At 49.1% G+C, this 27,790-nt stretch overlaps 1 protein-coding gene across 1 annotated transcript; it reads left to right on the forward strand.

Moving 5' to 3' along the window:
- The first annotated feature begins 922 nt into the window (after window positions 1-922).
- Window positions 923-27,790, forward strand: LOC119183465 (tubulin alpha chain-like). Its single transcript, XM_075877799.1, has 5 exons — window positions 923-1,025; window positions 4,393-4,656; window positions 13,101-13,377; window positions 25,545-26,072; window positions 27,428-27,790. The coding sequence occupies exons 2-5, from the start codon at window positions 4,406-4,408 to the stop codon at window positions 27,725-27,727; spliced, it is 1,356 nt and encodes a 451-aa protein (XP_075733914.1). The 5' UTR covers window positions 923-1,025; window positions 4,393-4,405; the 3' UTR covers window positions 27,728-27,790.

Here is a 27,790-nt window from a genome sequence, read left to right on the forward strand (position 1 = left end):
ACAATAAATATAACTGTGCTTCACATATGCGATTTGTAAATAAATCAATCTATATAAGCGGTCGTTATCTATAAGGCTGGGTGCAACGCACGCAGGAAGGAATGGTGCAACGGAAAACATGGTAAAACCGAGGTTTCGAGATAAGTACAGCCATTGTTTTTCTCCATTTATCTTTTTCATACCTACAAGTTCAACACTCCGAAATTTGGATTGTCTCACGAATGGAGAGTATAAGATCGCACGTTTCGTGCTTGCCGACATACCATTAAATGTCTGCAGTGTATTTCATTGTGTACGTACAATAAATGATCAGACAACAGCTACTTTTCCCCTGAAGTACCTATTTCATATGACTATATCGTTGCATTCATCGACTCGTAAGCCCACCGCCAATGTCAATTACAAAGGGATTAACCTTTTGTTGATTGACGAGCACCATCGAAGGCGTTGAATACAGCGAAGCCTGTTACATTGCGTTCAAACCAAGCCCGCAGTTCGTGACACACATAATTATGGGCGTTGCCACCTTGTCCAATGTACCCGCACCTAACGTCCATAGATGTAAACTGTTCTATATGAAAGAAGAGAACACCTAATAAAACATCTTTCGTCCAGGCACTTTACCCACTCCACCCCACAGGCGCCACAGGTTTCTTTGTATGTTCAGTTCTCATTCATCGTCGGCGCCAATTCGACGCGGAAGAATGCGATGTGTGACGTTGGAGCACTGCTGTCACAACCAAGTGCGCTAGAAGAAAGAGTGCACAATTTTTTCAAATACAATGACATGCATATTACTCTAAACAAACGCATTCTTGCTGCATAAATATCTTCACGGTTTTTAAAATAAAAAAGTACAACCTAACATTTTTGTGAGCTCTAATTATTGAAACATTACTGTGGTTGCGTGACTGATTTGGGTGCCTATATAATGCATCTCGCCGCACTACTTTTTACACACATCAGTTTACGGTCGTACGTTGGTCACGCCTAAGTAAACTTTCCTTTGGGCTGTCAACCCTCAAGTAAGTGCGTATTCCGCCACTAGTTAGTTAAATACACGCTTTTATGTGCGATGAGCTTGGTTGGATTTCCTATTTTTGCGCGTCCAGGCAATTTTACCGCGTCGGGGTAGCTTGGATTGGTGCCGTCTCTCATAGGCCTAGCGCCGGCATGGTCGAAAACACGACTTGCTGTACGTGGCCGGAAATATATGTGTATTCACACTGATCGTAGGTCAGTGCGTTTGAAGAACTAGCTGCGCTGCATTGCGATTGGGTGTTCGTTTTCTATGATCGGAGTGGACGTGCGAAGTGCTTTCGTAGCCGGCCAAGCCGGCAACTGTCTCTTTATAGGCCTAACCTTGGCGTGATTGGTTGCTCAGCGGGCCTAGGATAAATTATTTGATTGCGTTTCGAAGTTAGTCTTATCGCGTCGCTGAATTGAACAGGTTTCTTGAGGAGGTAGTTTAGTTGCACGACGCTTGCGGGTGAACGTCCTGGTTCATGATGGTGTCCGCCCGTTCTACGCTACAGAGGCCATCAGCCGGGCGTGCCCGACCGTCTGGCGTTTTCCAAAGACGTTTGCGCCTCATAAACTGTCCACATGCGGGATTTGACGTGGGTCAGTGCTAGTTGAGCGGTGTAAATTGAGCGAACAGAAGTAAGGCCTGCACCTTGTCGGAACGTCATTAGTTTCGGGTGTCTCGTACTGCACAACTTTTGAACTTGACGCATTTAGCTGTGAACTGGTTTTAATTGGTGCAGGTTACTCCCACGGCCCTAATACTACGAAGAAATCGGCTCGCACGGAGGTGCGTTGCATGCCAAAGCTTATAACCACTATTTCGCATCCGTTTCACCAGCTCCCAATGAAAATAGAAAACTTATGCTACGTGTAACGGAAAGGGGTACCCTAAGCTATAGCAAAAAATATCGCAGCGATTCTGGCACCGTGTTTAGAACATTCATAAATTGAAAAACTGTGAATCTAATGGGCTGATTCAGTGAGCGGCGGTGCTGAACGTAAAGTTACTGTGGCTATATGTGCCACCTCACGCGGGTTGGCGCGACGGCAAGGTTCCTTTTGGCGTTGCATAAGTGGTTGCCAGACTGGCACCGCCTTAGTAGAGGGTACGGCGCCTACGCCTCAGTGCTGCGCTGTGTGCTCAGCTGCACGCGCGGCTGCACCAAGCTTGCACTGTCAACGTAGGAAGTGCAGGAAAATCGTGAACCAGTGGTGCATATCTTCCGCACCTTTCGAAATCAATGGCAGGGTTCAGGAGTCAATGCTGCACCGCTGAAATGAATGATAAGGTGCAGCACCTCGTGATGCTTCACGAGGTGGCGCCGAATAGGACAGGCCTATTTTCTTCTATAGCGTGATGCACATGTCTCAGTTCAGTATCTGTACTATGCGATCTCTAGTGCGAATTTAAAATTAACTGATGTTTTGCTCGCAGGCAGGATTGTCTGTTAAGGTTTTCCATACGCTCACGCCAACCTTTTGCCTCCTTATTTTGGTCAGGTTCATTACTTCGTTTTACACTCCTTGTGAGGTGATTCTGCTACTCATGTGCCAATTTATTGCATGGCTAGGCTCATCTTTAAATGGGCCGTGCAACACTTCTGGAGCATGGTCAGAAAACTCTGCTGATTGGTAGTGGAGGCGGCCTGGAGTTCACAAATTGTCAGTCGGCTAACAATCGCTTTCTCTTCTCTTGACCAATCACGGCAGATGCTTGGAAATTGCTCGTAAAATGCCCATCTATCATCCTTTAGCTGATTTGACCATGGCACGCTCGGTCGTTAGAGATCGCCCCAAAAGGCCGAGACTTGTCCACACGTGCGCGCGATGCGATCACGCTAACAAGGCCGCGCATTCGAAGAAAAAAAAAATATGCTCAACATCGCTAGGCGCACGTGAAGTTTTTTTTTTGCCTCATTCTATCTCTCCCTGCTTCTAGCGCTTTTCGTCGGGACAAGAAGAGAGAATGCCATTGCCACATGCAAGGAATCTTTTTAACACCGCTCGTACTGAACGGATTCTTGAAATGTTTGTCATTGAATTCGTGAGACAATAAGATCTTCCAGTGAATTCATAAAATGTACTTGAAAAAGTGTTTTGGGGGCCCCTTTAAGGGGTACTGACAGAATTTTTCACTTGTTTCTTTTTCTTTCTTTAGCGTCAAATAAGCCAAGACTTTGAGAGCGTAGGAAATGTACTGGTATCTTGTATAATGAATGAGTCTTCCACGTACAGTCAGCCAATGGCTGCTAGATGTAAGCGCATATGCACCCTGAAAACTCGGAGCATGCTTTTGAAAACTCGTTTCGGTTCCTACTGTACACTGACGTCGAGACATGGTATGAGTGAGCTGCATCATCGGGCGGTACTATCTGCAAGCGAAAGTTTCCTTGTTGTATCTTCGTTCGTACGTAGTCTTCATTTGCCTGGTTCGTTTGCTGTGCACAGCACGTTGCTGTCACGCTGGACGCAACTTCAAGATTCATCATTTGCAAGTTTGACGTAACCAGTCTTCTATCGTTAGGTCTGAACGACACTAGACACTGAAAAAATGCGGGTACACGCTTTGGATCGCTCTCTCTTTGTCTTCTATGCTATTACCGAAAACGTTTTACATGCGTAAGCAGCTCAAGTGCAAGACTGTATTTGGCATGTTTTACGAATGTCATGTTGGGTGTCCAGGAGAAAAAGTTGCGGGTAATAGTTATTTGTGATAACCGACATATTGAGGCGCGGTTGAGAGGAGTTGCTGCTTTGCATGGCGCTTCGCTTCCGCTCTCGGGTGTGGCCACCGGAGCTGCCCTGCACTGGCAGTTGGTTCACAGCCACGGTGTCGAACACGAACTACTGTCCCATGGCGCTAGCGTCGGGCATGGGTGGTGGTCCCGCATATTCCTGGTCTTCGTGCCCGTCCTTCTGGGCAATGACACTGAGGAAAGACCATGCGGTGCACACGTGCCATTCATTAGCATGGCAGAGAGCCAACCTTGGAATTTTACTGGAACTTGGAATTTTACTGTGAGCGTGGTTGCAACTTGTGGTTTGTCATGTGCTCTGCACATTCAAATACGCCAATAGTGCAAGTTATGTGTCGCATCAGTCAGCTTGACACGACTTTCCGCTTGCAATTTTGCTGTTGTGGGGTGTTTAACTGCCCTGTACGCGTGTGTTTCCTTGTATGCACATAAAGATTTAGTGGGGGTTGATGATGGGGATCTTAAACACCTTCTCTCTTTGGCGACACCATTGCTGACATGTCAATTCATGCAAATTGCTAATTCCTAGAACATACTGACCTCATAAACTCTTGCCTCAACGGTTGTCATTGGTGCTTACCGACATGCCTGCTTTCTTATTCTATCGCAGCTAAACGGTGAAAATGCGCGAGTGCATATCTGTTCACGTTGGACAAGCGGGCGTTCAGATCGGCAATGCCTGCTGGGAGCTCTACTGCCTGGAGCATGGCATTCAGCCAGACGGCCAGATGCCCAGTGACAAGACGATCGGCGGAGGTGACGACTCCTTCAACACCTTCTTCTGTGAGACCGGAGCCGGCAAGCACGTGCCTCGTGCAGTCTATGTCGACCTCGAACCCACGGTCGTTGACGAAGTCCGTACTGGCACTTACAGGTGTGCAGCAGTTTCTTATGGTCGCACGGCTTCTGTAGTTCTTTTGCAAACTGCAACCACTTGGCGGAATTCGCATATTAAGGGTCATTCTATCTGCTTCCCGCAACGCGCAGCCGATCGGGTAAGCTGCCAAGGAGGTCGTAGAAAGTAATTGCGAAAGTAGAAAAACTGGTTGAAAAGGCGTGTATAAATTGTTAAAGGCGGGGGGTGGGGGGGGGGGGATGTAGCACATGTCCAAGGGACAGAAGAAAATAGTTCTTCGAACTCTTGCATGGCCGTCCTGTTGGCCTTGTTGTGCAAGCAACACTAGCCAACGTTCCCCATTGTGATGGCGTCGTGCGCAGCAAGAGCCGCGGTACATAATTGGTAGACTGCAGTCTGTCGGCAGCAACACGAGCACAGCATGTGTGGCCGCAGCTAGTGAGGCGAACACCGCATCCTTCTCGGTGGTAGCAGTTGGTGCTCTCGTAGGAAGGGGCGGTCTGGTGGCTGAGCTCGTGGGAGGAACTAGCGTACTCGTGGAGGTTTGCGTACGTTGCCGATGTCATTCGGCTGCCACCGCCGATAGCGTCGCAAAACGAGCGGCCCTTCTCGACCGCGGCATTTCCTCACCTGTTGATGTTGTTGACAGTGGTCCTGAACTGTTCCAGCGCATCGTAGAGCCATCCCGAGAGGAGAGTATAACTGTGCCCTTGCCCTAGACTTGCGAAAACAGGCAGCACAGTTTGTTGGTTGCACTTGCAGTTGAGGCAGCACGGATGTTCCGTGCTGGATTGGCAACCTCGGGGTGGCTGCCACCATAATTGAGGCAGAGCTCGTCAGGCAAGTTTGTCGCAGTGGTGTGGCTGAAACTAGTGCAGTGGGCACAAGGGGCTGTGAGAGACGAGGACAGACTGCTCACTGCAGCTTGAAGAGGCACACCTCCAGTGGTATGGTGATGTCATTGAAAATCGAGGTGCCACATGGGCAGGATGTAGCGAATAGTAGTACCCCCTCGCTTGCAAGCTCTACTGGTTCTGTCTTTTTCGGAAGGGGCCACTGCAATGCTTTATGGGCTGCACAAGGAGGGCTGTCCTTTTTGTCCTTCATTGGGGCACCATTAAGTCGTACATATATTTAACCGTGCACTCTCTCGGCTTTCGGACATATTTTTGCATTGAGTTATAGTGCAAGGATCCTTCATGCAGTCAGACTGTTGTGTATTGTTATGGAGCGTACATCTGTGTATTCTTGCCAATACTGCACTCGAGAGGCCACTGAACACACTTGAGAGTTTATGCACTCTGCTTAAGATGAGTGTCTTTTACAAACTTCACCTAAATTATTATGGGGGGAGGTGGCGATCGAAAAAAAACTTTTTTGTTTGTTGAGCTAGAGTAATGAAATTTGGCAGGCATACTGAAGAGTGTCTCGTATAGCTATATATGAAGTTTCATTGCGATATCTCGAGTAGTTTTCAAATTACACTGTTACATAATCCGAGGACATAGTCTGCTGGTGAAAAGCCTAGCATTGTAACAAAACATGCCAGGAAGGTCCAAGTCGTTTTGATCTTTACTCAAAAGAACACTACACAGGATGACATTATCAAAAATTGTCTATTCCTTTTAGTTTTTTTACAAATAACATCCCCATCAGCTTCATGTATTGCATCAGAACTTCTCATGCACTAGTTAGCACATGCAAAAAAAACTAGGCCCTAAGCAAGGTAAAGAATGTCATCCTGTCAACAAGACTTCAAGGATTAAAAAAAAAAACTGCATCAAAATCGGTCCAGTCACTGCCGCGCTACACTTTTCACAAGCAACACTAAGTGCCCAAAACATACTTCAGAGAAAATGGCTTTCAAAGTTTTTGTAGCACTTCACCTTCATCAAAATGCACCAGAACAGTAGTCTTTGGTGTCCATGCCTGCAGGTGGCCTTTTGGTCCTCTGTTTCTTCATCTGGTGCATGTTTGATGATTTTTTAGCCCGCTGGCTGTCCTTTTCTGCAGCCCTCTGGAGGGCAACTGCCCCAGGTTTTACACCTAGTGCAGTGCAAATCTCTGTGTAAGCTCGCAAGCTGCCTGCATTGTACTTTGCAACAGCTTCATGCACTGCTGCTTCCACAGTGAAGAGGGAGGCATGCTGCTGCTTAGATATCGGTGACCAAATCACTGAGTGGAGGCTCTCGGCAGCATTTTGAGTCTTGTTGCCGCTACATCGAGCCAGCAGTTGAGGGTCGGAAAGGCGTTGGTAGATGGGCCGCAGTGCTCCTATAACCTTGCTAGGAAGGTTGTACTTGTGTGGAGGTGGTGACTTTCCTTCTGCTTCTGCTGAACGGTGCCTGCACCAGCCGAGGGCACCAGGAGGACACAGCTGATGATGGGGCTCGGCATCAGTGGATGAAATGTGGTGGAGTGTTGCCATCACCGCCCTTTGCATATCTTGCACATCTGTGTTGCTTCGCAGGGCTAGGCCATAATAGCTGGTGAGCCTCTTTATAAGATCTTGCGTAAGGCCACCTCTTCCACCAAGTGCCTCTCCCTTTTTTGCTTTGCTCACAAGAGAGCGGAGTGCAGTGCCCATTCTTTTCTGGACATGATTCACACAGTCCTCCTTTGCGAGTGGTATGAATCCATGTCTGATCATTGCACAGGGCTGTGTAGGTGCGGCTGTCTCCATCACAAATTACGTTTGTGTACCTGAGGTCGTTCTTGCTGATGGAGTGCCCAAAAAGCTGCAGTGCAGCTTCAACTTCCATGCGCCCTGCGCCTACATCGGTGTTATTTTGGCACTCGTGAGCCTTCCTCCATTCTTCATATGTAGGGTGGCTCTCAGGTGGCCCTAGCGTACACCCAAGGCAGAAATTAGACAAGACTGTGCAGTCAATCACCAGACCCGTGTAAAATTCAATAACACAGCCTATACCAATGTGCGAGCTGTGCCCACGAGTTAGCCATGTGCCATCATACACCACTGTAATGTTTTTCGCGAAGTTCACTTCCATTTCTTCGTATGTGTTCTTGACGGCCTGTACAGCATCTGTCAAAACAGTTTGTGCAGCCACTTTGGCAGCTGGCTTTATCACATTTTTTAAGGGGGGGCGCGGCAAGTAAAGTGCCGATTTTGGTCAAAATATGCGATTTTCTGATTTATTTTTTTTCGTAATCTTCAGACCTTCAACTTCCTTGTTCTAAAATATTACAGCGAAAAGTGCGCTACAAATCCCGCAAATAGTGTTTTTGCCGAGGCTAGTCGCCGAAAAGTGCTAAAAAAAAGCCCCTGAAACGGTGTTGTTCACGCCGCACAAACGCGCCAAGTTGTTGACCGTGGGCCGCCATTTTGGTAGCTTTGGAAAGAGGAGAAAGCCGGCTTCCCGATGGTCGCGGTCTCGTATTTCGCCGAGTGAAAATAAAAGCGCGAGGAGCAAGTAAAAAAACGAAAACGAAGAACGGCAATTGGCTGCGCGGGTCACGTGGTAGCAGGCGCGACCTCTTACTGGTCAAAGCTGCGCCGCGCACCTTGGCAACCTTGGAAGCGCGAGCGCATCTGCGGCCGCCGTGTCGAGAATCATCCGGCGTGCGCTTCGTTTTTTGCCAGTTTGCTGTTTTTGTGATAGTTCGCGTGCTTTTTTTACCAAGCTTTGTTTACATCGGTGGTCTCTTCTGAGTGCTTGCTCATACTGCGGTGCTATGTTGTCGCAAAAAAAGTTCCGGAGCGTCCACAAGTACGGCAAGCGTCGGAAAGCTTGGAACAAAGGGCAGACGACTGCGGCTGCCGTCCCAGTCGCAGTTCCGGACGGAGCATGCTCTTCAAGCGTCACGGAGCCTCTACTCAGACCCTTCGCTGATTGTTGTGAGGCCGAGAGTGTGGAAGGTGCCACATCGTCGTATGTCAGACCGCCGGATGCCGTCGACCGTGATGGACGCTCTCGCGAACCCGATTGCGGTGGCACCGCGTCGGCAGCCGTTGCAACTCCGGGCGTGCGCGCGTCGAACATTCTATTGCGAGTTTCGGCCCAGATTCCGAGCAGTGAAGAAATCGCGCAGCGGGCGCAGACAAGGCGGGATGTTTTGGATGCCGTAGCATCGAAGTCCGCTTCAAAGCGGAAGCTCGAGCTTCTGAACGAAGGCTGCGACGAAAATGACGGCGGTAAGGACTCCACATTCTTCATTGTAAATAAGAAGATGCTGAACGGTCTGCTTTCGTCGGTAAAGTGCAACAAGTGCGACGAAGGGTCGATACGCCTCGAGACTACGCACTGCCTTGGACTCGCGGCGAGGATGGAACTTTTTTGTGACAATTGTGGCATAGTGAACAGTGCGTGGTCGTCCCCGAGGTGCTCCGGGCAACAAAAAACGAACCCCTTTGAGGTAAACGTGCGTGCTTTGAGGGCTGTGCAGTCAGTTAGCAGAAAACAATCTGCCATAAATGACATTTTTTCTGCGATGGACATTTCGCATCGAGCACTGCACCACAAGTCCTACCAGAGACTGCAAAGGAAGTACAGCCACCCTGCCACCACATCAGCTGCCACCCGCATTGAAGCAGAAAGTGCACAGAAGGTGCATGACATTTACAAGGACCTAGGAGGAGTGCCAGGCAACATTGACGTCATTTACGACGGCACGTGGATGACGAGGGGGCACAGAAGTCATATTGGCGTGGGCTGTGTAATCGAGCTGTACACAGGCTTGGTCTTGGACCACTGTGTCCTGTCCAACTACTGCCAAGGCTGTGCTGTTGGCCCCAAGCCTGGTGACGACAACTATGAGGAGTGGCTTGAGAAACACAAGCCACAGTGCCAAAAGAACACCGATGCTAATGCAGGCCAAATGGAAGTAGAAGCAGCGAGGATCATGTTTGAAAGATCGTTTACCAAGTACAAGCTTCGATACATCAATGTGCTCTGCGACGGTGACAGCCGTACGTACCTTGCCCTCACGCAAGACAAGGTGTATGGCTACATGTTGATTAAGAAACAGGAGTGTGTGAACCATGTGAAAAAAAGAATGGGCACTTCCTTGCGCAACCTTCTTGATGAGCACAAATCCAAAGGCCGAGGACTGAGCATGGGTGGCAAAGGCCGGCTGACGCAGGGCCTTATAAAGAAGTTGACGAATTATTATGGCTGGGCCATTAAGAGCCACCCCAACGATGTTCCTGGCATGGAGAGGGCCATCATGGCCACTTATTACCATGTAACATCCACAGACCAGGATCCACACCACGACCTGTGCCCAAGTGGGACCGACTCCTGGTGCCCGCACAATCAGGCATTGGCCAAGGGAGAGCCGCTGCCGCCTCACAAACATAAACTGCCCCCTCACGTGCGAGTGGCACTGCTGCCAATCTACAAGCGCCTCTCGAACAAAGAGCTCCTTGAAAGGTGTGCGCAGGGAAAAACCCAGAACGCTGTGGAGAGTATGAACAGCCTGATTTGGTCACTCCAGTCCAAGAGCCAGTTCGCCTCCCTTCGAAGTGTGGATAGTGCAGTTGCAGATGCAGTCTGCCGTTTCAATGGTGGCTGCAAGAGTGCGCTGCAAGAGATCACTGCTCAACTGGGCTTCAATCCAGGAGACTGCTCTTTGCGGCGAGCAGCCGAAAAGGATGCCAAAAGGGTAAAGAGGGCTCAAAAGGCGCATTGTTCCACGACAAAGAAGCGCAAAACTGGGTTGCGCTCTACAGAGGCCAAGGCCACAGCATCCCAGGATCACTGCCCAGGAGGATTGAGTGTTTTAGGCATGTTGTGAACTTCCAAACAAGAGTGAACTTTCAAAGTCAGTTTTCTCAACTCTTGATTTTCGCCTATGTGCCTTCGCTAGAACATCTGTCATTTTCTAACAAAGACTGATAGAGTCGTTCCGTTTTTTGCACTAGGCTCAGGAGGCCTTTAGCAGTGCAATAAAGCTTTATCTCTCTTCTTACTCATCATTTAAAATTTTTAGAACACATTTTATAATTACTGCGATGTGTGCGCAAAATAACATCCATGTTTTGGAAATTTTATTTATGGTTACAAGAACTAGAAAAATCAACTAATAGCTTCTTTGCACAAGTTGATGCTTTGGGAACATAATAATATGAAAAAATAATTTCATTTAGCAATAATTATCTCTTTAAGTGTGAAGAGCATTAATTAGTATAATTCTGCTTGTAACTCAAAAAGTACAACAGGTATTTGAAAACGGTTTTCATATTTGGAATCCTCACAATCATCCACATACACACACCAAATTTCATCACAAACAGTACATTAATAAAAAAATTAGTTTTACTTGCCACGTCCCCCCTTAAGTGGCGTTGATAAGTCTTCTGGTGCAGTCCTCTGTGCGACACATTCATCACTGCCCAGAAGTCGTTTATAGCAGTAGGTCCTTTTCCAATGCACCTGATTGCCTGCACTGATCTAACATTTACATCGAAGACTCTAGCACCTTCTTTTCTCTCCGACGACCAGTGAGAGCTGGCTGTGCCGCAAGAACGACATATAAGCACCATTTTCACGGCAAGTCCAAGCCTTGTGTCCCGGTCCACAGCGAGGTCTTGCTCATGGCAAATTGGGCAGAGTGTTTTCCCAATCATCGCGTTCAGATCGGTCATCTGCATAAGCACGTATTCTTCTTCTGGCGCAGGCGTAATTTCGCGTTCCTGAGACGCTGTCAGTGCGAATTTCCGCTCGGTTGCCGACATCGCGCCGAGCGACTCGCGAACTGTTGTCGACTGCGCCTCTGCCGTTTGCCTGGACAGAAAGCTTGGTTGAATATGCCTTTGAATGGTGCGACGCTCGCCGAGTAGTCTCGTTATCACTCCGTTGATTTACGGCGTCTGCCGACGCACCTGTCATTTCCGCTTCGATCGTTTCACCGTCATGTTCAACAGCCCGATCTCGGTTAGGCGAGCGTGCAGCCTCACGTTGATGCGTGATAACATTGATAAGCATGCCTTCAGTTGATGACTCTGACACGCGCCTGCGTTGCACCACCTCTGCATTGTCCGCTGGGTTGAGATAACTTGTTGACGGCTGAGGATCCAGGGTGACTTCGTTATCGCCGACTGACTGCCGACTTCTTGGGCGTTTCTGCGAATGCCGTGGAATAGGCGGTCGGCGCTTTCGTTTACCGAAAGCGAGCGCAGTCGCGTGTTTCCTGTGAAGCGTGCGATCCATCGCCGCAAACCACGTGCAAAGCTTTTGAAGAGCCTCCTCGGCACAAAGAGCTGCGTCGGTCGTGCGTCCGGCAACTTGCGACTGTTCAAGCAGAAGGTACGGGAGAACTCGGCGATCGGGGGGGGGGGGGGGGGGGCTGCGCAGAACTATCTTCTCGTGAAGACGGTTCGCACGACAGTGCTGAGGCCAATCTCAAAAGATGAAAAAGCACACGGAAAACGTTTGCAAAGAACAAGTCGGAGCAGACAACAGGCCGGCTGCGCGGCAGCCGCACCATGCGTGGGAGATGAGCATGTGAGCGCCCGCACCAGCCAATAGCAACCACTTGTTTCCCCTCGCTCCGAAGGAGCGCGCGCTCCGTCCAATTGTAGCTCCGCGTTTGAAAAGCGGGAAACGGGAATACCCCGCGCGCTACCCAATCGCAAGTCAGTTACGCCTCGACCACGTCGTTGTTGTCACCGCTGATGGCAGGAAAAAAAGCAAGAAATCGCGAACAAAACGTGACCAAGATGGCGGCGCTCGGTTGAGCGGGGGAGAAACGGCGTGCGCGCCAAGTTAGGGTATTTTTGACGATCACGCGCTCCTCAGGTGCTGCCTCGGCTAGCTAAATATTTTATTTGAGGTACTTTTAGCGTGAATTCGGCGCTGATATTTACAGAGGAGGTAGTTTATAGATTATACTGACCAAATATACTGTTTTCTAAAAAATGGACTTTTTTGACATTTTTCGGTTTTCGAAGGCCGCGTCCCCCCTTGACCCAGGACAGTGTTGGTAGTTAGGCTGTCCAGATTATTTGTTCAGTCTGTTAAAGGTGAACCTTATGCAGGCGTTTGTTGCACTGATGGGCCTTTTTTTTTTTTTTTTTTTGGATGTGAATGAGCGCATGCACGCCGGCCTCAAGGAGGCACATGCCATCATTTCTGGTGGCCAAACCGTGAGGACGCGGGCGGACCAGCCAACATGTGGTGCCACAAACATGCAAATGTTCCTCCCAAAAAGAGGCGCGAACCGGGCTTCCGAGATTGCCTACTGGCACACGGCGGATCATTTCGGAGTCCAGGAGCCACCAGTTTTGATTTCAGCAGTCTCCACTTGGGGTGCTGTTCGGACTAGGAAAAGGCCCATGCTTATGTGGCATGAGACTAGGACACGTTTAGAGGCTGTTTGGCAGAGTGCATGTATACTTCACTGTAGTTGCCAAAGTACCAGCCCTAGTTTGTGCAGTTGATGTGGCTGATAACTCTTGGCCCAACACTCACGGCTTGTATAAATCGTCTTGTTGACTGCTGCAGGCAGCTGTTTCACCCCGAGCAGCTGATCACTGGCAAGGAAGATGCAGCAAACAACTATGCTCGCGGTCACTACACAATCGGCAAGGAGATTGTGGATCTGGTGCTGGACCGGATCAGGAAGCTGGCAGACCAGTGCACGGGACTGCAGGGTTTCCTCATCTTCCACAGCTTTGGAGGTGGCACCGGCTCGGGCTTCACCTCGCTTCTCATGGAGCGCCTCTCGGTGGACTACGGCAAGAAGTCCAAGCTCGAGTTTGCCATCTACCCAGCCCCACAGGTACTTACTTTCTATAACTTCCCAATGTGTGCTGTTGTTCGTGCGTAGAGTACCCAGACACTATGGAGGTGTCGGCGGCCCGGCTTTATGGCTCGGTTGCTGGCTAATCCTGTTGGCCCAGGAGCTGCTTCATGTCGGTTGTCCGCGCCAGTGTGTCCGACAGCATACCTGTCCCCAGCCATGTGGCTGGTGTGGGCTGCACTCCTGCATATTCCTGTTCTTCGTGTAGTCCCATCGGACAAGTATACCGGGGAGAGACCATGCAGGAGACATCACCTTTGCACACGACTTTGTTGTGAATAACCGTCAATTGCAGGCTGTATCGCTTGGCAGTTATTGCTCAATTTGTCTGCTGCCACCACTCTGTTCGGGTTAGGGGAGGCACACCTTTTTTACTGCACTTTCTTTTGTCGTGCCAATGCTTCAATAAAGCACCGGTCCAGTCAAGGAGTGCCCTTTGGCATCTATGGCCCACTTTTTGCCCATGGTCAGTACACTTATACCTGGATATAATGAAATTGACAAATCCTTGAAAAATTCGTGGATTTCAGTTATACAGTTGAACCCCGCTGGAACGGAACTCGCGGGCCATGGAAAATATTTCGTAAAGCAAGAATTCTGTTGTAGCGAAGTAGGAAAATATAGCCGAGCTGAGCTAGCAACACAAAGGGGCGTTTATTCTTAAAGGCCAACTCCGTCAATTTTTCAAGGTCAATGGATCTCAATGAAATTCGCTGGGTATGTTCCTTTGCACATTTCTGTCCTTTATGCCAAATTACAGGCGTGAGAGATGCGCTGCTTGTTTGCAGATGAATATTTGGAGATTGCCTCAAAAAGCTCACCACGCTTGCGAATTATTGGCATCATTGCCTTTGTGACGTCATGTTTGTCATGACAACGAAAGTGACGCAGCAGATGGCATGACTACTTTGGTCGCTACAGCATTTATTCTGCTGGCCAAGAGGCAATGGTGATGTTCAGCATGAGTATAGCACGGGAAAGCTTTCTTCCTTCCTTTGTGGTGTCGGGCCGGCAGTTCACTGGTCTGCCTTCGTTTTTATAGTCTGTGCCAGCGGGACCAATATACGACCCCAGTTTCTTCTATTGTGCTCATGACAAGAGTGCCTCAGTAACATAGATACACCATTGCCTTGAAATTGTAAAAAAATCGCCGGAGTTCGCCTTTCAAATGATAAAAGTGTCTGCTGCTTCCCATTCTTTTCCAGCCGCGTTGCGACGCGATTCAGTCCTGCATAGGGAGGCCGTGGAGAAAACTGCACTGAATGTACCAAATACTGTATTTACTCGCATAATAGGCGCACTTTTTTTCAGAAAATCCGGCTCGAAGTTAGGGGTGCGCCAATTACGCGGGGTAAAATTTTCGAAAATTTTTTCAACTCTGTTCTCGCACTTTAAATCTGCACACTTGTCAAGTAAAAAGTGACTTTATTTACCAATTAATTCAGCATAAAACAAACATACCTACGTACCTTTTAATGAACAAGCGAGAGCCGTCAACTGCACACACACACACGTAAAATTTATTTACACAAAAGTCGTAGCTGTTCCTCCTTTTCCCTATTCGGAGTCGGTCGGAGATCACACATTCATCCTCACCGAGCAGGGATTCGTGTTCGGTGTCCGAATCATCCGCACCCCACAACATGTCATCCTCACTCGCATCCAGTGCGTTCGAGATACCCTTCTTCTTGAAGCTTTTCCTGACGACTTCGTCGGAGATCACCTGCCACACTTCCACGATCCAAGCGCACAGCATTTCCACAGGTGGCCTCTTAATCTTACCACCTGTAGTCGGCTGATGTTGTCCTCCAGCCATCCAGGTGGTGTACAGCCTTCGAACATTGTCCTTGAAAGGTTTATTCAAGGACACGTCCAAAGGCTGCAGTATGGATGTGAGGCCGCCCGGAATCACTGCCAGATCTGTGCGCAGCTTCTTTAGCTCGTCTCGTATGCGGTCTACTAGGTGCCCACGAAAACTGTCCAGGACAAGCATGGACGGCAACAACAGACCACCCGGCCGCCGACTCCAGACTGTTTTCACCAAATCCACCATGAGTTCCGTGCTCATCCAGCCTTTTTCCTGGACTCTGACGTAGATGCCTTGCGGGAATTTTGCCTTTGGGAGCATCTTACGTTTAAAAATAACGTAAGGCGGTAGCTTACGCCCATCCGCTGTCACTGCCAGCATTACGGTGCTTCTCTGTTTATGAGCGCCAGACGTTCTGACGATGACGCTCCGTGCACCTTTCTCCTCCACTGTCGTGTTCCATGGCATATCAAAGCAAAGGGGGGTCTGATCAGCGTTGCCGATCTGGGACAAAATCAAGTCTTTCTTCTGTCGGAGCTTTATAACAAAACTGTGGAAGTCCACCACTTTGTCCTCGTATGCTGCGGGCAAGCGCTGGCAGCATAGGTGGTCCGCCTTCGCAGTGCGAGGCCATGGCGCCGCATGAAACGAGTTGTCCATCCGGAGCTGGCTTTGAACTCTTTTGCTTCGATGCCCTGCGCTCGGGCTATTCTGCGCGCCTCAGTCTGCACATTATCCAACGACACAGCACAGCCGTCTTGTCGTAGCTCCCGTATATGCCGGTCTTGGCACCTCGGAAAGCCCGTCGTGTCTTCTTCGTCGCCTGAAGTTTTTCTTCTTGGTCCCTCCAGTACCGAATACTGGTTTCTCCAACGCTGAAATGCCTGCTTGCAGCCCGGTTGCCGTGCTCCAGCGCGTACTGCACTGCCTTCAGTTTAAACCCAGCCGTGTAGCTCGCGTACTTCCCCATGGTGGAACCAAAGTTCAATACACGACCACAACATACGCACACCGCTTGCAAAATGGCGTTTCTTTCTTTTTCTCTGATGGTGGTGATGGCGATCGAGCCCCCCGGCGTTGTACACGTGACCTCCAAAAAGCGCGGCGATTTGGGGGGTATCGGTAATTGATGGAACAGCAGTTTTTTTTTCGCTCATGGACACTTTTTTTTTCCAGTTTTATTTCGACAAACACATTGGTTAGGTCGTTGCACTTCGAATTTTTTTTATTTGCTCGTCAATTTGCCTTCTTTTTTTCTTCAGGGTACGGGGACCGCGTTCCAACTGTACCGCTGAGGGGTAGAATCGTTTCTGATCGCGACCAAGTTCGGGGTGCGCCTGTTATGCGCGGAAAAAAAAAAATCGAATTTTCTGCGACCAAACTAGGGGTGCGCCTATTATGCGAGTGCGCCGATTATGAGAGTAAATACGGTAGTTGCATTAACACCTTAACACCAGCAGTCTTTCGCCGTCAGTGTATCGGGAAAACGCAGAGATGGAGGCAGGGTATTGCGGACCGGCGATTTTCGCCTTATTCTATGCCATTCTTACCATCCATCACTCCCGGCTAGCTGATTTGGTTGATAATGTGGACAAACAGCTGCTCTGATTAGGTACCACACTGGCCAAGCGCGAATAAATTAAGCATTGGAATCGGGGGGGGGGGGGGGGGGGGCTGCAAAAAGGAAAGCATGCACTGAGCAACTGAGCTTCATCTTCGGATTGTCTGCGGTTAGAAAGCAAGCCAGCGGCGATAGCAGAATAGTCTCATTGTCATCACTATTGGGCAATGGCGGCGGTTTCTGGTGGTGCCAAGGCGCGTTTTAGACTTTGTCGACATATTTTCAGGTTCTGGAAATGCATCAGTGTTAGACTAGGTTTCCTGTAGAGCAATAAATGTCCGAGCCGGGAATCGCATTGTGAAGCTTCGTTGAAGCGGGGGACGGCAGAAGAAAAGGTGTTCGTTGTGGTGACAATATTTATGCATTGTCTCCTATGGACTGCTGACAGGGAACTGCGATTTTTTCGTTGCAGCAGAAAGTTCTTTGAAGCGGCGTTGTTATAGCGGGGTTCGACTGTTTCCTGAATTTTCGTACTGAATGTGCATACATATGCGCAAAATAAACAAAAGGGAGACTGAAGGCAGAACTAAGTCGAACCACTTTTTTTACAGTAAAATCACTGTGATTATATCCCAGGCCTTTACCAGGCTTGCACTCATCGCCTATGCGGCCTACACTACCACCCTGACTTGCTGACTTGACGCTTTGGACGCATGTTTCACTGTATTGACCACTCCTGGCCTTCATACAGGAAACGGAACTTTTCATTTTCACAGTGAAATCTCTGTATACCGAACTTCATGGCACCGTGGAAATTTTTTATTTTGCAAGGTCGTAGTGAAAGCTCAAAATTCACCATGCTTATTTTTCGCAGACCAAAATGACCCACTTTTACAACGGTGGGTTCTTGAACTCTTTTTTTTTTTCACGAGAAAAACAAATGCACAAATAAACGCCTAAATATGCACGTTTACAAAAGGTCCTTGCAATGAGAAGGCCTCCAGCTAATCCACATTCCTGGCGTGCGATTTGGTTCTTTGGTCACAACAGCCTGCTTTATGACTTGCTTGGTGAAAACAGTTTCCGCTTCTTTGTCTCAAATCACCGCAGCATGAATGCAGAGTTCCTTTGCGGGCGCGATAAGTAATCACAATATGCACGTTTACAAAAGGTCCTTGCAATGAGAAGGCCTCCAGCTAATCCACATTCCTGGGGTGCGATTTGGTTCTTTGGTCACAACAGCCTGCTTTATGACTTGCTTGGCGAAAACATTTTCCGCTTCTTTGTCTCAAATCACCGCAGCATGAATGCAGAGTTCCTTTGCGGGCGCGATAAGTAATCACCGAAAAAAAAAGGTGAACACTACTGACACGCTACTACTGACCTCTTTCGAAGAACAAAAAAAAGTGCTAAAAATTTTCTCGTTCTGTTTTGTGCTCCTTCGCTGTCTCAGGTTTTAAGTGGCCATGCTTCTTGCTCTGCAACTCCCGCTCTGCCTCGCTGACCTTGCCCTCCGGTGTTGCCCTCGCCCCCTCGCCTCTGCTGCTTGTAAACCAGCAGCGTCAGCATTTCATCAAAAAGAGAGCAGAAAATCGCTCTTTTCTTTTCCCCCCTCTGCCCTGTCGCCCCGCCACAGTGGTCTAGTGGTTAAGGTACTCGGCTGCTGACCCGCAACCTGCTGTGGCGGCTGCGTTTCCGATGGAGACGGAAATGTTGTAGGCCCGTGTACTCAGATTCGGGTGCATGTTAAAGAACCCCACGTGGTGTAAATTTCCGGAGCCCTCCACTACGGCGTCTCTCATAATCATATGGTGGTTTTGGGGCGTTAAGGGGGGACGCGCCCTTTGAAAACCAAGAAATCGCGATAAAGTCGATTTTTTGAAAACCACATACTCGGGCAGTATGACTCATCAACTGCCTCTACTGTAAATATCAATGTCTAATTCATCGCGAAAGTATGTCAAATAAATTTTATAACATGCCGCGGCGAGAGAGCGCCAAAAATACCCCAACTTCGCGCGCTCGCCATTTCCCAACCGCTCTGCCGATCGCCGCCATCTTGATGTTGTTTTGCTCGTGAATTCTTGTGCTTTTTTTTTTCGCCACCCGCAGCAGTGGCGGTGGCGCTCCGAGGCGGGAGTCGCTCACGATTGGGGGGGCTCGCGGAAGCTTTCTAATGTCCCGCTGCCTGGATGCGAAGCCGCGATTGGACCAAGCGCGCGCCTCTTGAGGGTATGGGGAACGCGCGGCTCCTATTGGCTGCTGCGCGCGATGACGTAGCTGCTTCTCCGGCATGCGCCGGCTCGTCGTCTGCACCGACGCTTGCAATGCCGGCGTTCTTTGTGTGCCCCGTTTGCCATCATTCCGATCGGTCGTCACACGTGCTCCTCTCTTTCACAGTCTTCACGAGACGATCTTCTACCGCCTTCACGAGGCGCGGATTGTTGCGCTGACGGTCACGATGGGCATTTCGAAGTTCAAGACTCGGCACGCGTTCGGTTCAAGAAAGCGTCGGCTGAAGCTCGTACGCATGGCTAAGCTCACCTGCACGCCCACGCGCGGCGACAGTTGCACCGATGCTTCCGCTTCATCTTTTCAAGACGATTGCGTCGACGCTTCTGGCGACTAGACTTCTACACCATCGGCACAAGGATCCGTCGTGACGAGTGCGCCTGGTGTGTCGCGCTCGCTAACCGCATTGATTCCGGCCCCGAACAGCGAGACCGCGTCGTCGACTGTGCACTTCCAAACACGTTTTCGGACGTGCGAGGAGTTGGCAACGGCGGAGAGAGAACGTGCTGCTGTGCAACGAAAGCTTGGCACTATGCAAGCGACCGAGAGGAAGTTTCAAGCGATGATGCCTGAACCCGAAGCTGCCACCGCTAAGACCGAAGGCGAGAGATATTTCCTCGTGCAAGGGGATGCCCTTAGCGACATGCTGTCCAAGACCCCATGCCCGTGCTGCCTCGCGACCGGGATGAAAGTTCAAGGAGGCACCCAGCTTGGACTTGCCACGAAGCTTGAGCTGGTATGTCCACATTGTGGAATAGTTTCAAGTTCGTGGAGCTCTGCTCGTCAGAACGAGTCAAGGGCCTTCGACGTGAATATAAGAGCCATTACGGCCATGAAACAAATCGGGAAGGGACAGACAGCCCTCAACGACTTTTGGGCAATTATGAATGTTTCCCACCGTGGCCTGCACCACAGAACTTTCGAGAGGCACCTGAAGCAATTCAGAGAACCACAGCAACAGACCCTGGATAAATTCAATGAAGAATCGGCTTCTGCTGTGAAAAAGGTGTACAAGGAGATGGACCCATCTTTCTGCAAGGACATTACAGTGAACTATGATGGCACGTGGCATAAGCGCGGACATACATCTCACATTGGAGTTGGTGCAATCATCGAGTATCACACAGGCCTCATCTTGGATGCTGTAGTTTTATCGAATCAGTGTCTCGGCTGCCAGGTAGGACCGAAGCCTGAAGACGAGGGCTATGCAAGCTGGTTTAAGGGGGGACGTGGCAAGTAAAACTAATTTTTTTATTAATGTACTGTTTGTGATGAAACTTGGTGTGTGTATGTGGATGATTGTGAGGATTCCAAATATGAAAACCGTTTTCAAATACCTCTTGTACTTTTTGAGTTACAAGCATAATTATACTAATTAATGCTCTTCACACTTAAAGAGATAATTATTGCTAAATGAAATTATTTTTTCATATTATTATGTTCCCAAAGCATCAACTTGTGCAAAGAAGCTATTAGTTGATTTTTCTAGTTCTTGTAACCATAAATAAAATTTCCAAAACATGGATGTTGTTTTGCGCACACATCGCAGTAATTATAAAATGTGTTCTAAAAATTTTAAATGATGAGTAAGAAGAGAGATAAAGCTTTATTGCACTGCTAAAGGCCTCCTGAGCCTAGTGCAAAAAACTGAACGACTCTATCAGTCTTTGTTAGAAAATGACAGATGTTCTAGCGAAGGCACATAGGCGAAAATCAAGAGTTGAGAAAACTGACTTTGAAAGTTCACTCTTGTTTGGAAGTTCACAACATGCCTAAAACACTCGGAATCCTCCTGGGCAGTAATCCTGAGATGCTGTGGCCTTGGCCTCTGTAGAGCGCAACCCAGTTTTGCGCTTCTTTGTCGTGGAACAATGCGCCTTTTGAGCCCTCTTTACCCTTTTGGCATCCTTTTCGGCTGCTCGCCGCAAAGAGCAGTCTCCTGGATTGAAGCCCAGTTGAGCAGTGATCTCTTGCAGCGCACTCTTGCAGCCACCATTGAAACGGCAGACTGCATCTGCAACTGCACTTTCCACACTTCGAAGGGAGGCGAACTGGCTCTTGGACTGGAGTGACCAAATGAGGCTGTTCATACTCTCCACAGCGTTCTGGGTTTTTCCCTGCGCACACCTTTCAAGGAGCTCTTTGTTCGAGAGGCGCTTGTAGATTGGCAGCAGTGCCACTCGCACGTGAGGGGGCAGTTTATGTTTGTGAGGCGGCAGCGGCTCTCCCTTGGCCAATGCCTGATTGTGCGGGCACCAGGAGTCAGTCCCACTTGGGCACAGGTCGTGGTGTGGATCCTGGTCTGTGGATGTTACATGGTAATAAGTGGCCATGATGGCCCTCTCCATGCCAGGAACATCGTTGGGGTGGCTCTTAATGGCCCAGCCATAATAATTCGTCAACTTCTTTATAAGGCCCTGCGTCAGCCGGCCTTTGCCACCCATGGATTTGTGTCCTCGGCCTTTGGATTTGTGCTCATCAAGAAGGTTGCGCAAGGAAGTGCCCATTCTTTTTTTCACATGGTTCACACACTCCTGTTTCTTAATCAACATGTAGCCATACACCTTGTCTTGCGTGAGGGCAAGGTACGTACGGCTGTCACCGTCGCAGAGCACATTGATGTATCGAAGCTTGTACTTGGTAAACGATCTTTCAAACATGATCCTCGCTGCTTCTACTTCCATTTGGCCTGCATTAGCATCGGTGTTCTTTTGGCACTGTGGCTTGTGTTTCTCAAGCCACTCCTCATAGTTGTCGTCACCAGGCTTGGGGCCAACAGCACAGCCTTGGCAGTAGTTGGACAGGACACAGTGGTCCAAGACCAAGCCTGTGTACAACTCGATTACACAGCCCACGCCAATATGACTTCTGTGCCCCCTCGTCATCCACGTGCCGTCGTAAATGACGTCAATGTTGCCTGGCACTCCTCCTAGGTCCTTGTAAATGTCATGCACCTTCTGTGCACTTTCTGCTTCAATGCGGGTGGCAGCTGATGTGGTGGCAGGGTGGCTGTACTTCCTTTGCAGTCTCTGGTAGGACTTGTGGTGCAGTGCTCGATGCGAAATGTCCATCGCAGAAAAAATGTCATTTATGGCAGATTGTTTTCTGCTAACTGACTGCACAGCCCTCAAAGCACGCACGTTTACCTCAAAGGGGTTCGTTTTTTGTTGCCCGGAGCACCTCGGGGACGACCACGCACTGTTCACTATGCCACAATTGTCACAAAAAAGTTCCATCCTCGCCGCGAGTCCAAGGCAGTGCGTAGTCTCGAGGCGTATCGACCCTTCGTCGCACTTGTTGCACTTTACTGACGAAAGCAGACCGTTCAGCATCTTCTTATTTACAATGAAGAATGTGGAGTCCTTACCGCCGTCATTTTCGTCGCAGCCTTCGTTCAGAAGCTCGAGCTTCCGCTTTGAAGCGGACTTCGATGCTACGGCATCCAAAACATCCCGCCTTGTCTGCGCCCGCTGCGCGATTTCTTCACTGCTCGGAATCTGGGCCGAAACTCGCGATAGAATGTTCGACGCGCGCACGCCCGGAGTTGCAACGGCTGCCGACGCGGTGCCACCGCAATCGGGTTCGCGAGAGCGTCCATCACGGTCGACGGCATCCGGCGGTCTGACATACGACGATGTGGCACCTTCCACACTCTCGGCCTCACAACAATCAGCGAAGGGTCTGAGTAGAGGCTCCGTGACGCTTGAAGAGCATGCTCCGTCCGGAACTGCGACTGGGACGGCAGCCGCAGTCGTCTGCCCTTTGTTCCAAGCTTTCCGACGCTTGCCGTACTTGTGGACGCTCCGGAACTTTTTTTGCGACAACATAGCACCGCAGTATGAGCAAGCACTCAGAAGAGACCACCGATGTAAACAAAGCTTGGTAAAAAAAGCACGCGAACTATCACAAAAACAGCAAACTGGCAAAAAACGAAGCGCACGCCGGATGATTCTCGACACGGCGGCCGCAGATGCGCTCGCGCTTCCAAGGTTGCCAAGGTGCGCGGCGCAGCTTTGACCAGTAAGAGGTCGCGCCTGCTACCACGTGACCCGCGCAGCCAATTGCCGTTCTTCGTTTTCGTTTTTTTACTTGCTCCTCGCGCTTTTATTTTCACTCGGCGAAATACGAGACCGCGACCATCGGGAAGCCGGCTCTCTCCTCTTTCCAAAGCTACCAAAATGGCGGCCCACGGTCAACAACTTGGCGCGTTTGTGCGGCGTGAACAACACCGTTTCAGGGGCTTTTTTTTCGCACTTTTCGGCGACTAGCCTCGGCAAAAACACTATTTGCGGGATTTGTAGCGCACGTTTCGCTGTAATATTTTAGAACAAGGAAGTTGAAGGTCTGAAGATTACGAAAAAAAATAAATCAGAAAATCGCATATTTTGACCAAAATCGGCACTTTACTTGCTGCGCCCCCCCTTAAGCACCATGTGTGCCAAAAAACACTGATGCCAAGTCTGGGAGGATGGAGGTTGAAGCAGCTGTAACTCTGTTCTCACGTTCACTGTCCAAGCATAACCTCCGGTATACAACCATTGTATCTGATGGGGACAGCGCCACATTCTCTGCCCTTCAACAAGACAATGTTTATGGGCTAGTCCCTATTGTGAAAGAAGAATGCTTAAACCATGTCCGGAAGAGGATGGGCACAGCCCTACGTAATCTTGTGCAGAAAAGCGAACAGGCTCTGGGAGGGAAGGGCAGATTGACAAAAGCCCTTATTGATAAACTCGCAGACTATTATGGCTGGGCACTGCGGAACAATTCAAACAATGTGGCTGCAATGCAGCGTGCAGTGATGGCGTCATATTATCACGTCACCTCAACTGACGAGGATCCTCACCATGACTTGTGCCCTGAAGGTGCAGACTCGTGGTGCAGTCATAATGCCTGCAAGGGGAATGGCGTGCCACCTCCAAAGCACAAATACAATCTTCCGGGCTACGTTGCAGAAGCGCTGCTGCCAGTCCACCCGCGCCTTTCGCAGGCTTCTCTACTGCAACGCTGCCTGGGAGCAAAGACTCAAAATGCATCGGAGTCATTCCATTCTGTCCTATGGTCCTCGATGCCCAAGGAGCAACATGCATCATTGATTGCTGTCGAGACAGCACTGCATGACGCAGTTTTGCGGTATAATGCCGGCTGCTACAGGGCCACCCAAGAGTTGTCGTCATCAGTGGGACTCGCACCTGGCCACCTAACCATTCAACGAGCTGCGGAGAAAGACTCTGCGTCTGAGAAAGGCTCAGAAAGGGATGAATGAGAAGCAGGAAAAGCGGCAAAGAAAAAGAGAGCCTAAGGACACATCTAGCTACTCTGCAGGGTCATTTTAGACCATAATAAATGTTTGAAGCTTTCGAAGTCAATTTTCTCGGAATGACTTTTTTGGCCAGTGAGGCTGCTTAGTCGGGTGGTCTCTCTGGAACTGCTGGTCTGATTTCTATCAAGTTTTTTTTATTATGCACCTTAATAAATTGCCCAGGGCAAGACAAGCCCGCTTTTTCAATTTATTGTGTCTGTAATTTGTAATAATTAACTAAAACTTCATTGATGAGAGCCAAATTGTGAACACTAAATTCAGTGCTCTGCTAACATTTTTTGGCAACGAAATTTAAAAAAAGGGCTCTGTCTTGCCCTAAAGCACCTATCCAGGAATCATCATAGTGAATTTCACAGTGCTAGCACATTTTTCAAATTCTCCAGACCCTGACTAAGGGAGACATGTGGACTACCCTGATAAATGGCTGTAACTTGGGAACCAGTGAACATAACTGCATGAAACTTTGTGGTTATTCAAATGGCTTTGCTATTAGTGTACCCTGAAAATTTCATTAAGATATCTCAACAAACAAAAAAGTTGCCCTTCGAAGGTAGCTTCCCCCCATTAAACCCCACAAATCAATCGATCTCTGCCCTGTCGCGCGTCCATCGAGAAGCGTGGTGTTCATTCGCTTTGTCGTCTGCTTACGTACTGCTCCTGGGTAGCCACGACTGTTTTCAGAACGCGAGTTCGTAGTACATAGGTGCTGTTAATATAATGTGGAACTAAATTAATGCTCGTTATTCTGAAAAGTTCAATATTCTGAAATAAGTAGTAGTAGTGAAATAATTTTACTTTAAACTATTAGAACTCTGCGTGGGATTTTTTAGAAAGTTTGTTAATGTGGGGTTTGTTCTGGAGATTTTACTATATTTAACTGATGCCAGTAGGGTATACTGGCGCCAATAAAAAAAATTCGATACCCTTTATATGGACATTCTCAGCGGTTTTTTGCCGTCGCCGTCATCTTCCGTAACAAGTCCAAAACAATACCATGCCCCCCCACCGCGCATCGCAACTTTCACGAGCGGGTAAAAAAAGCTCGTGCGCTGCTCAAGCAGAGATCGAATGAGTCGTTTTATGGAGGTTCGTTATAAATATGTTTAAGTGTGTCTACCGGCAGCGGTGTATTCTAGTCTTTACTTTACGTCTTCTCATTGCAGGTCTCCACAGCAGTCGTGGAACCCTACAACTCTATTCTCACCACACACACCACCCTGGAACATTCAGACTGCGCTTTCATGGTCGACAATGAGGCAATCTTTGACATCTGCCGGCGCAACCTCGACATTGAAAGGCCCACCTACACGAATCTCAACAGGCTCATTGGCCAGATCGTCTCCTCCATCACTGCCTCTCTGCGGTTTGATGGTGCCTTGAATGTCGACCTGACAGAGTTCCAGACCAACTTGGTGCCCTACCCTCGCATCCACTTCCCCCTCGTCACCTATGCTCCAGTCATTTCTGCCGAGAAAGCCTACCATGAGCAGCTGACAGTCGCTGAGATCACCAACTCCTGTTTTGAGCCTGCCAACCAGATGGTAAAGTGTGACCCCCGTCACGGAAAGTACATGGCCTGCTGTCTCCTGTACCGAGGGGATGTTGTGCCTAAGGATGTAAATGCAGCCATTGCGGCCATCAAGACCAAGCGCACGATCCAGTTTGTGGACTGGTGCCCTACTGGATTTAAGGTAAGTTTGCTGCTACCTTGTGCGTCGTGCCTAGCGTAATTGAGAGGACCAGGAAGTTCTAAAGGGACTACTGTATTTATTCGCGCAGTCCTCACACTTGCATAATTTTCGCAGCCCCCCACATCGCCCAAGAAAAAATGCTATTTTTTTCCTGTATTTATCGCACCCCCGAAAACTGCCGCAATAATGTGGTCTGTTCTTTCCAGCCATTATTGATGATAGCGCACACCATCTGGCGCCATCTCTTACACAAAAGCGTCCTATTGCAAGGAGATTCACTCCAAGCCAAGCCGAATTGGTCAGTGCACGTTGCGGCGTGTTTTGTATGTTGTGTCGGTAATCTTGGCACGTTATGGGGCGATACTGAAGCCACAGGGCTGCTTCAAGTTTCAAGTGATAGATCATGCGCTAAACAACTGCAACAAGGCCACCGGTAGGCCCTTCGGAGCCTAAGAGTTTTGTATTCGCTACTGGTGACGGCAGCCGAAATCCACCAAGGTGCATTGGGCCTGCCGTGTGCCCAAAACTGGGATTGATGGTAAACTTCATTTCATCAGAAGGAAACGGACGATTCTGTTAAATAGGCATCAGCCCAATGCTGACGTCCTAGGCTTACGTTTGGAGGGCTCCTGTTGAGCGCTGACCGCGACCGCTAGGCCCCCAGCGCCCACAAGCTTCGCGTATGGTATTCTAATTATCGACTATTTCCTTCCACGTTTTGTGTCTCACATAAATCTTGCCTTGTGTTGAACTTCTGCTTTTATTGTTGAGGTAAGTTCTAATTAGTACTTCTTAAAGCTTGCTGTAAGTGGCTGCTGTGAAAATCCGTATTTGCGGCCACTTCGTTTGCTTTCTCGCTCTCGGAGTTTTCGTGGAAAGTTTTCCCCGCGCAATTCTCGCACCCTTCAACTTTGCATCGATATTCTGGCAAAAAAAGTGCGAGGATTATGCGAGTACAGTATATATTAATGAGAACCAACAATAATGCCACGTTGCGTAGTTGTTATTTGTGTATTACGGAGTAGGACTTCACATAACAAATTGCAGGGCAAACTGAAAATGAACAAGAAAGCCCCCCTTCATTTTTTTTTTTCGCTGGCTTAGAATTTGTTGTAAAGATGCGAATCTCTTCATGGAGCTCGGTATCAAACTTCAGTTTTTTGGTCTTTCGTTGCTGCACAACTTCATTTTGATCCCTTTCTCAACTGCTAGTGAGTTCATGAGACTTGTACAATTCCTAGTGGCTTTGTGTGTGAGCAGTGGCTTTTGTTCAGACATAGCTTGTGTTTACAATGTGCTATTGTGGCTTTGTGCATTCTTGGGTGTTCAATCACTACACCCGATTCGTATTGCAGGTTGGCATCAACTACCAGCCCCCGACTGTTGTACCCGGTGGCGACCTCGCCAAGGTTCAGCGTGCTGTGTGCATGCTGTCAAACACAACAGCCATAGCAGAGGCCTGGGCACGGCTCGACCACAAGTTTGACCTCATGTATGCCAAGCGGGCGTTTGTTCACTGGTATGTCGGTGAAGGCATGGAGGAAGGCGAGTTTTCCGAAGCCAGGGAGGACTTGGCTGCCCTCGAGAAGGATTACGAAGAGGTTGGCATAGACTCTGCAGAGGGTGCTGAAGATGATGGTGGGGAGGAGTTTTGAGGAAAAGCGTTGGTGCCCTCCTGCTCGGGGCCATGCAATAAAAGAGCAGTTGTCCATGCCCGA

This window comes from Rhipicephalus microplus, chromosome X (assembly GCF_043290135.1).
Source record: "Rhipicephalus microplus isolate Deutch F79 chromosome X, USDA_Rmic, whole genome shotgun sequence".
Classification (NCBI taxonomy): Eukaryota; Metazoa; Arthropoda; class Arachnida; order Ixodida; family Ixodidae; genus Rhipicephalus; species Rhipicephalus microplus.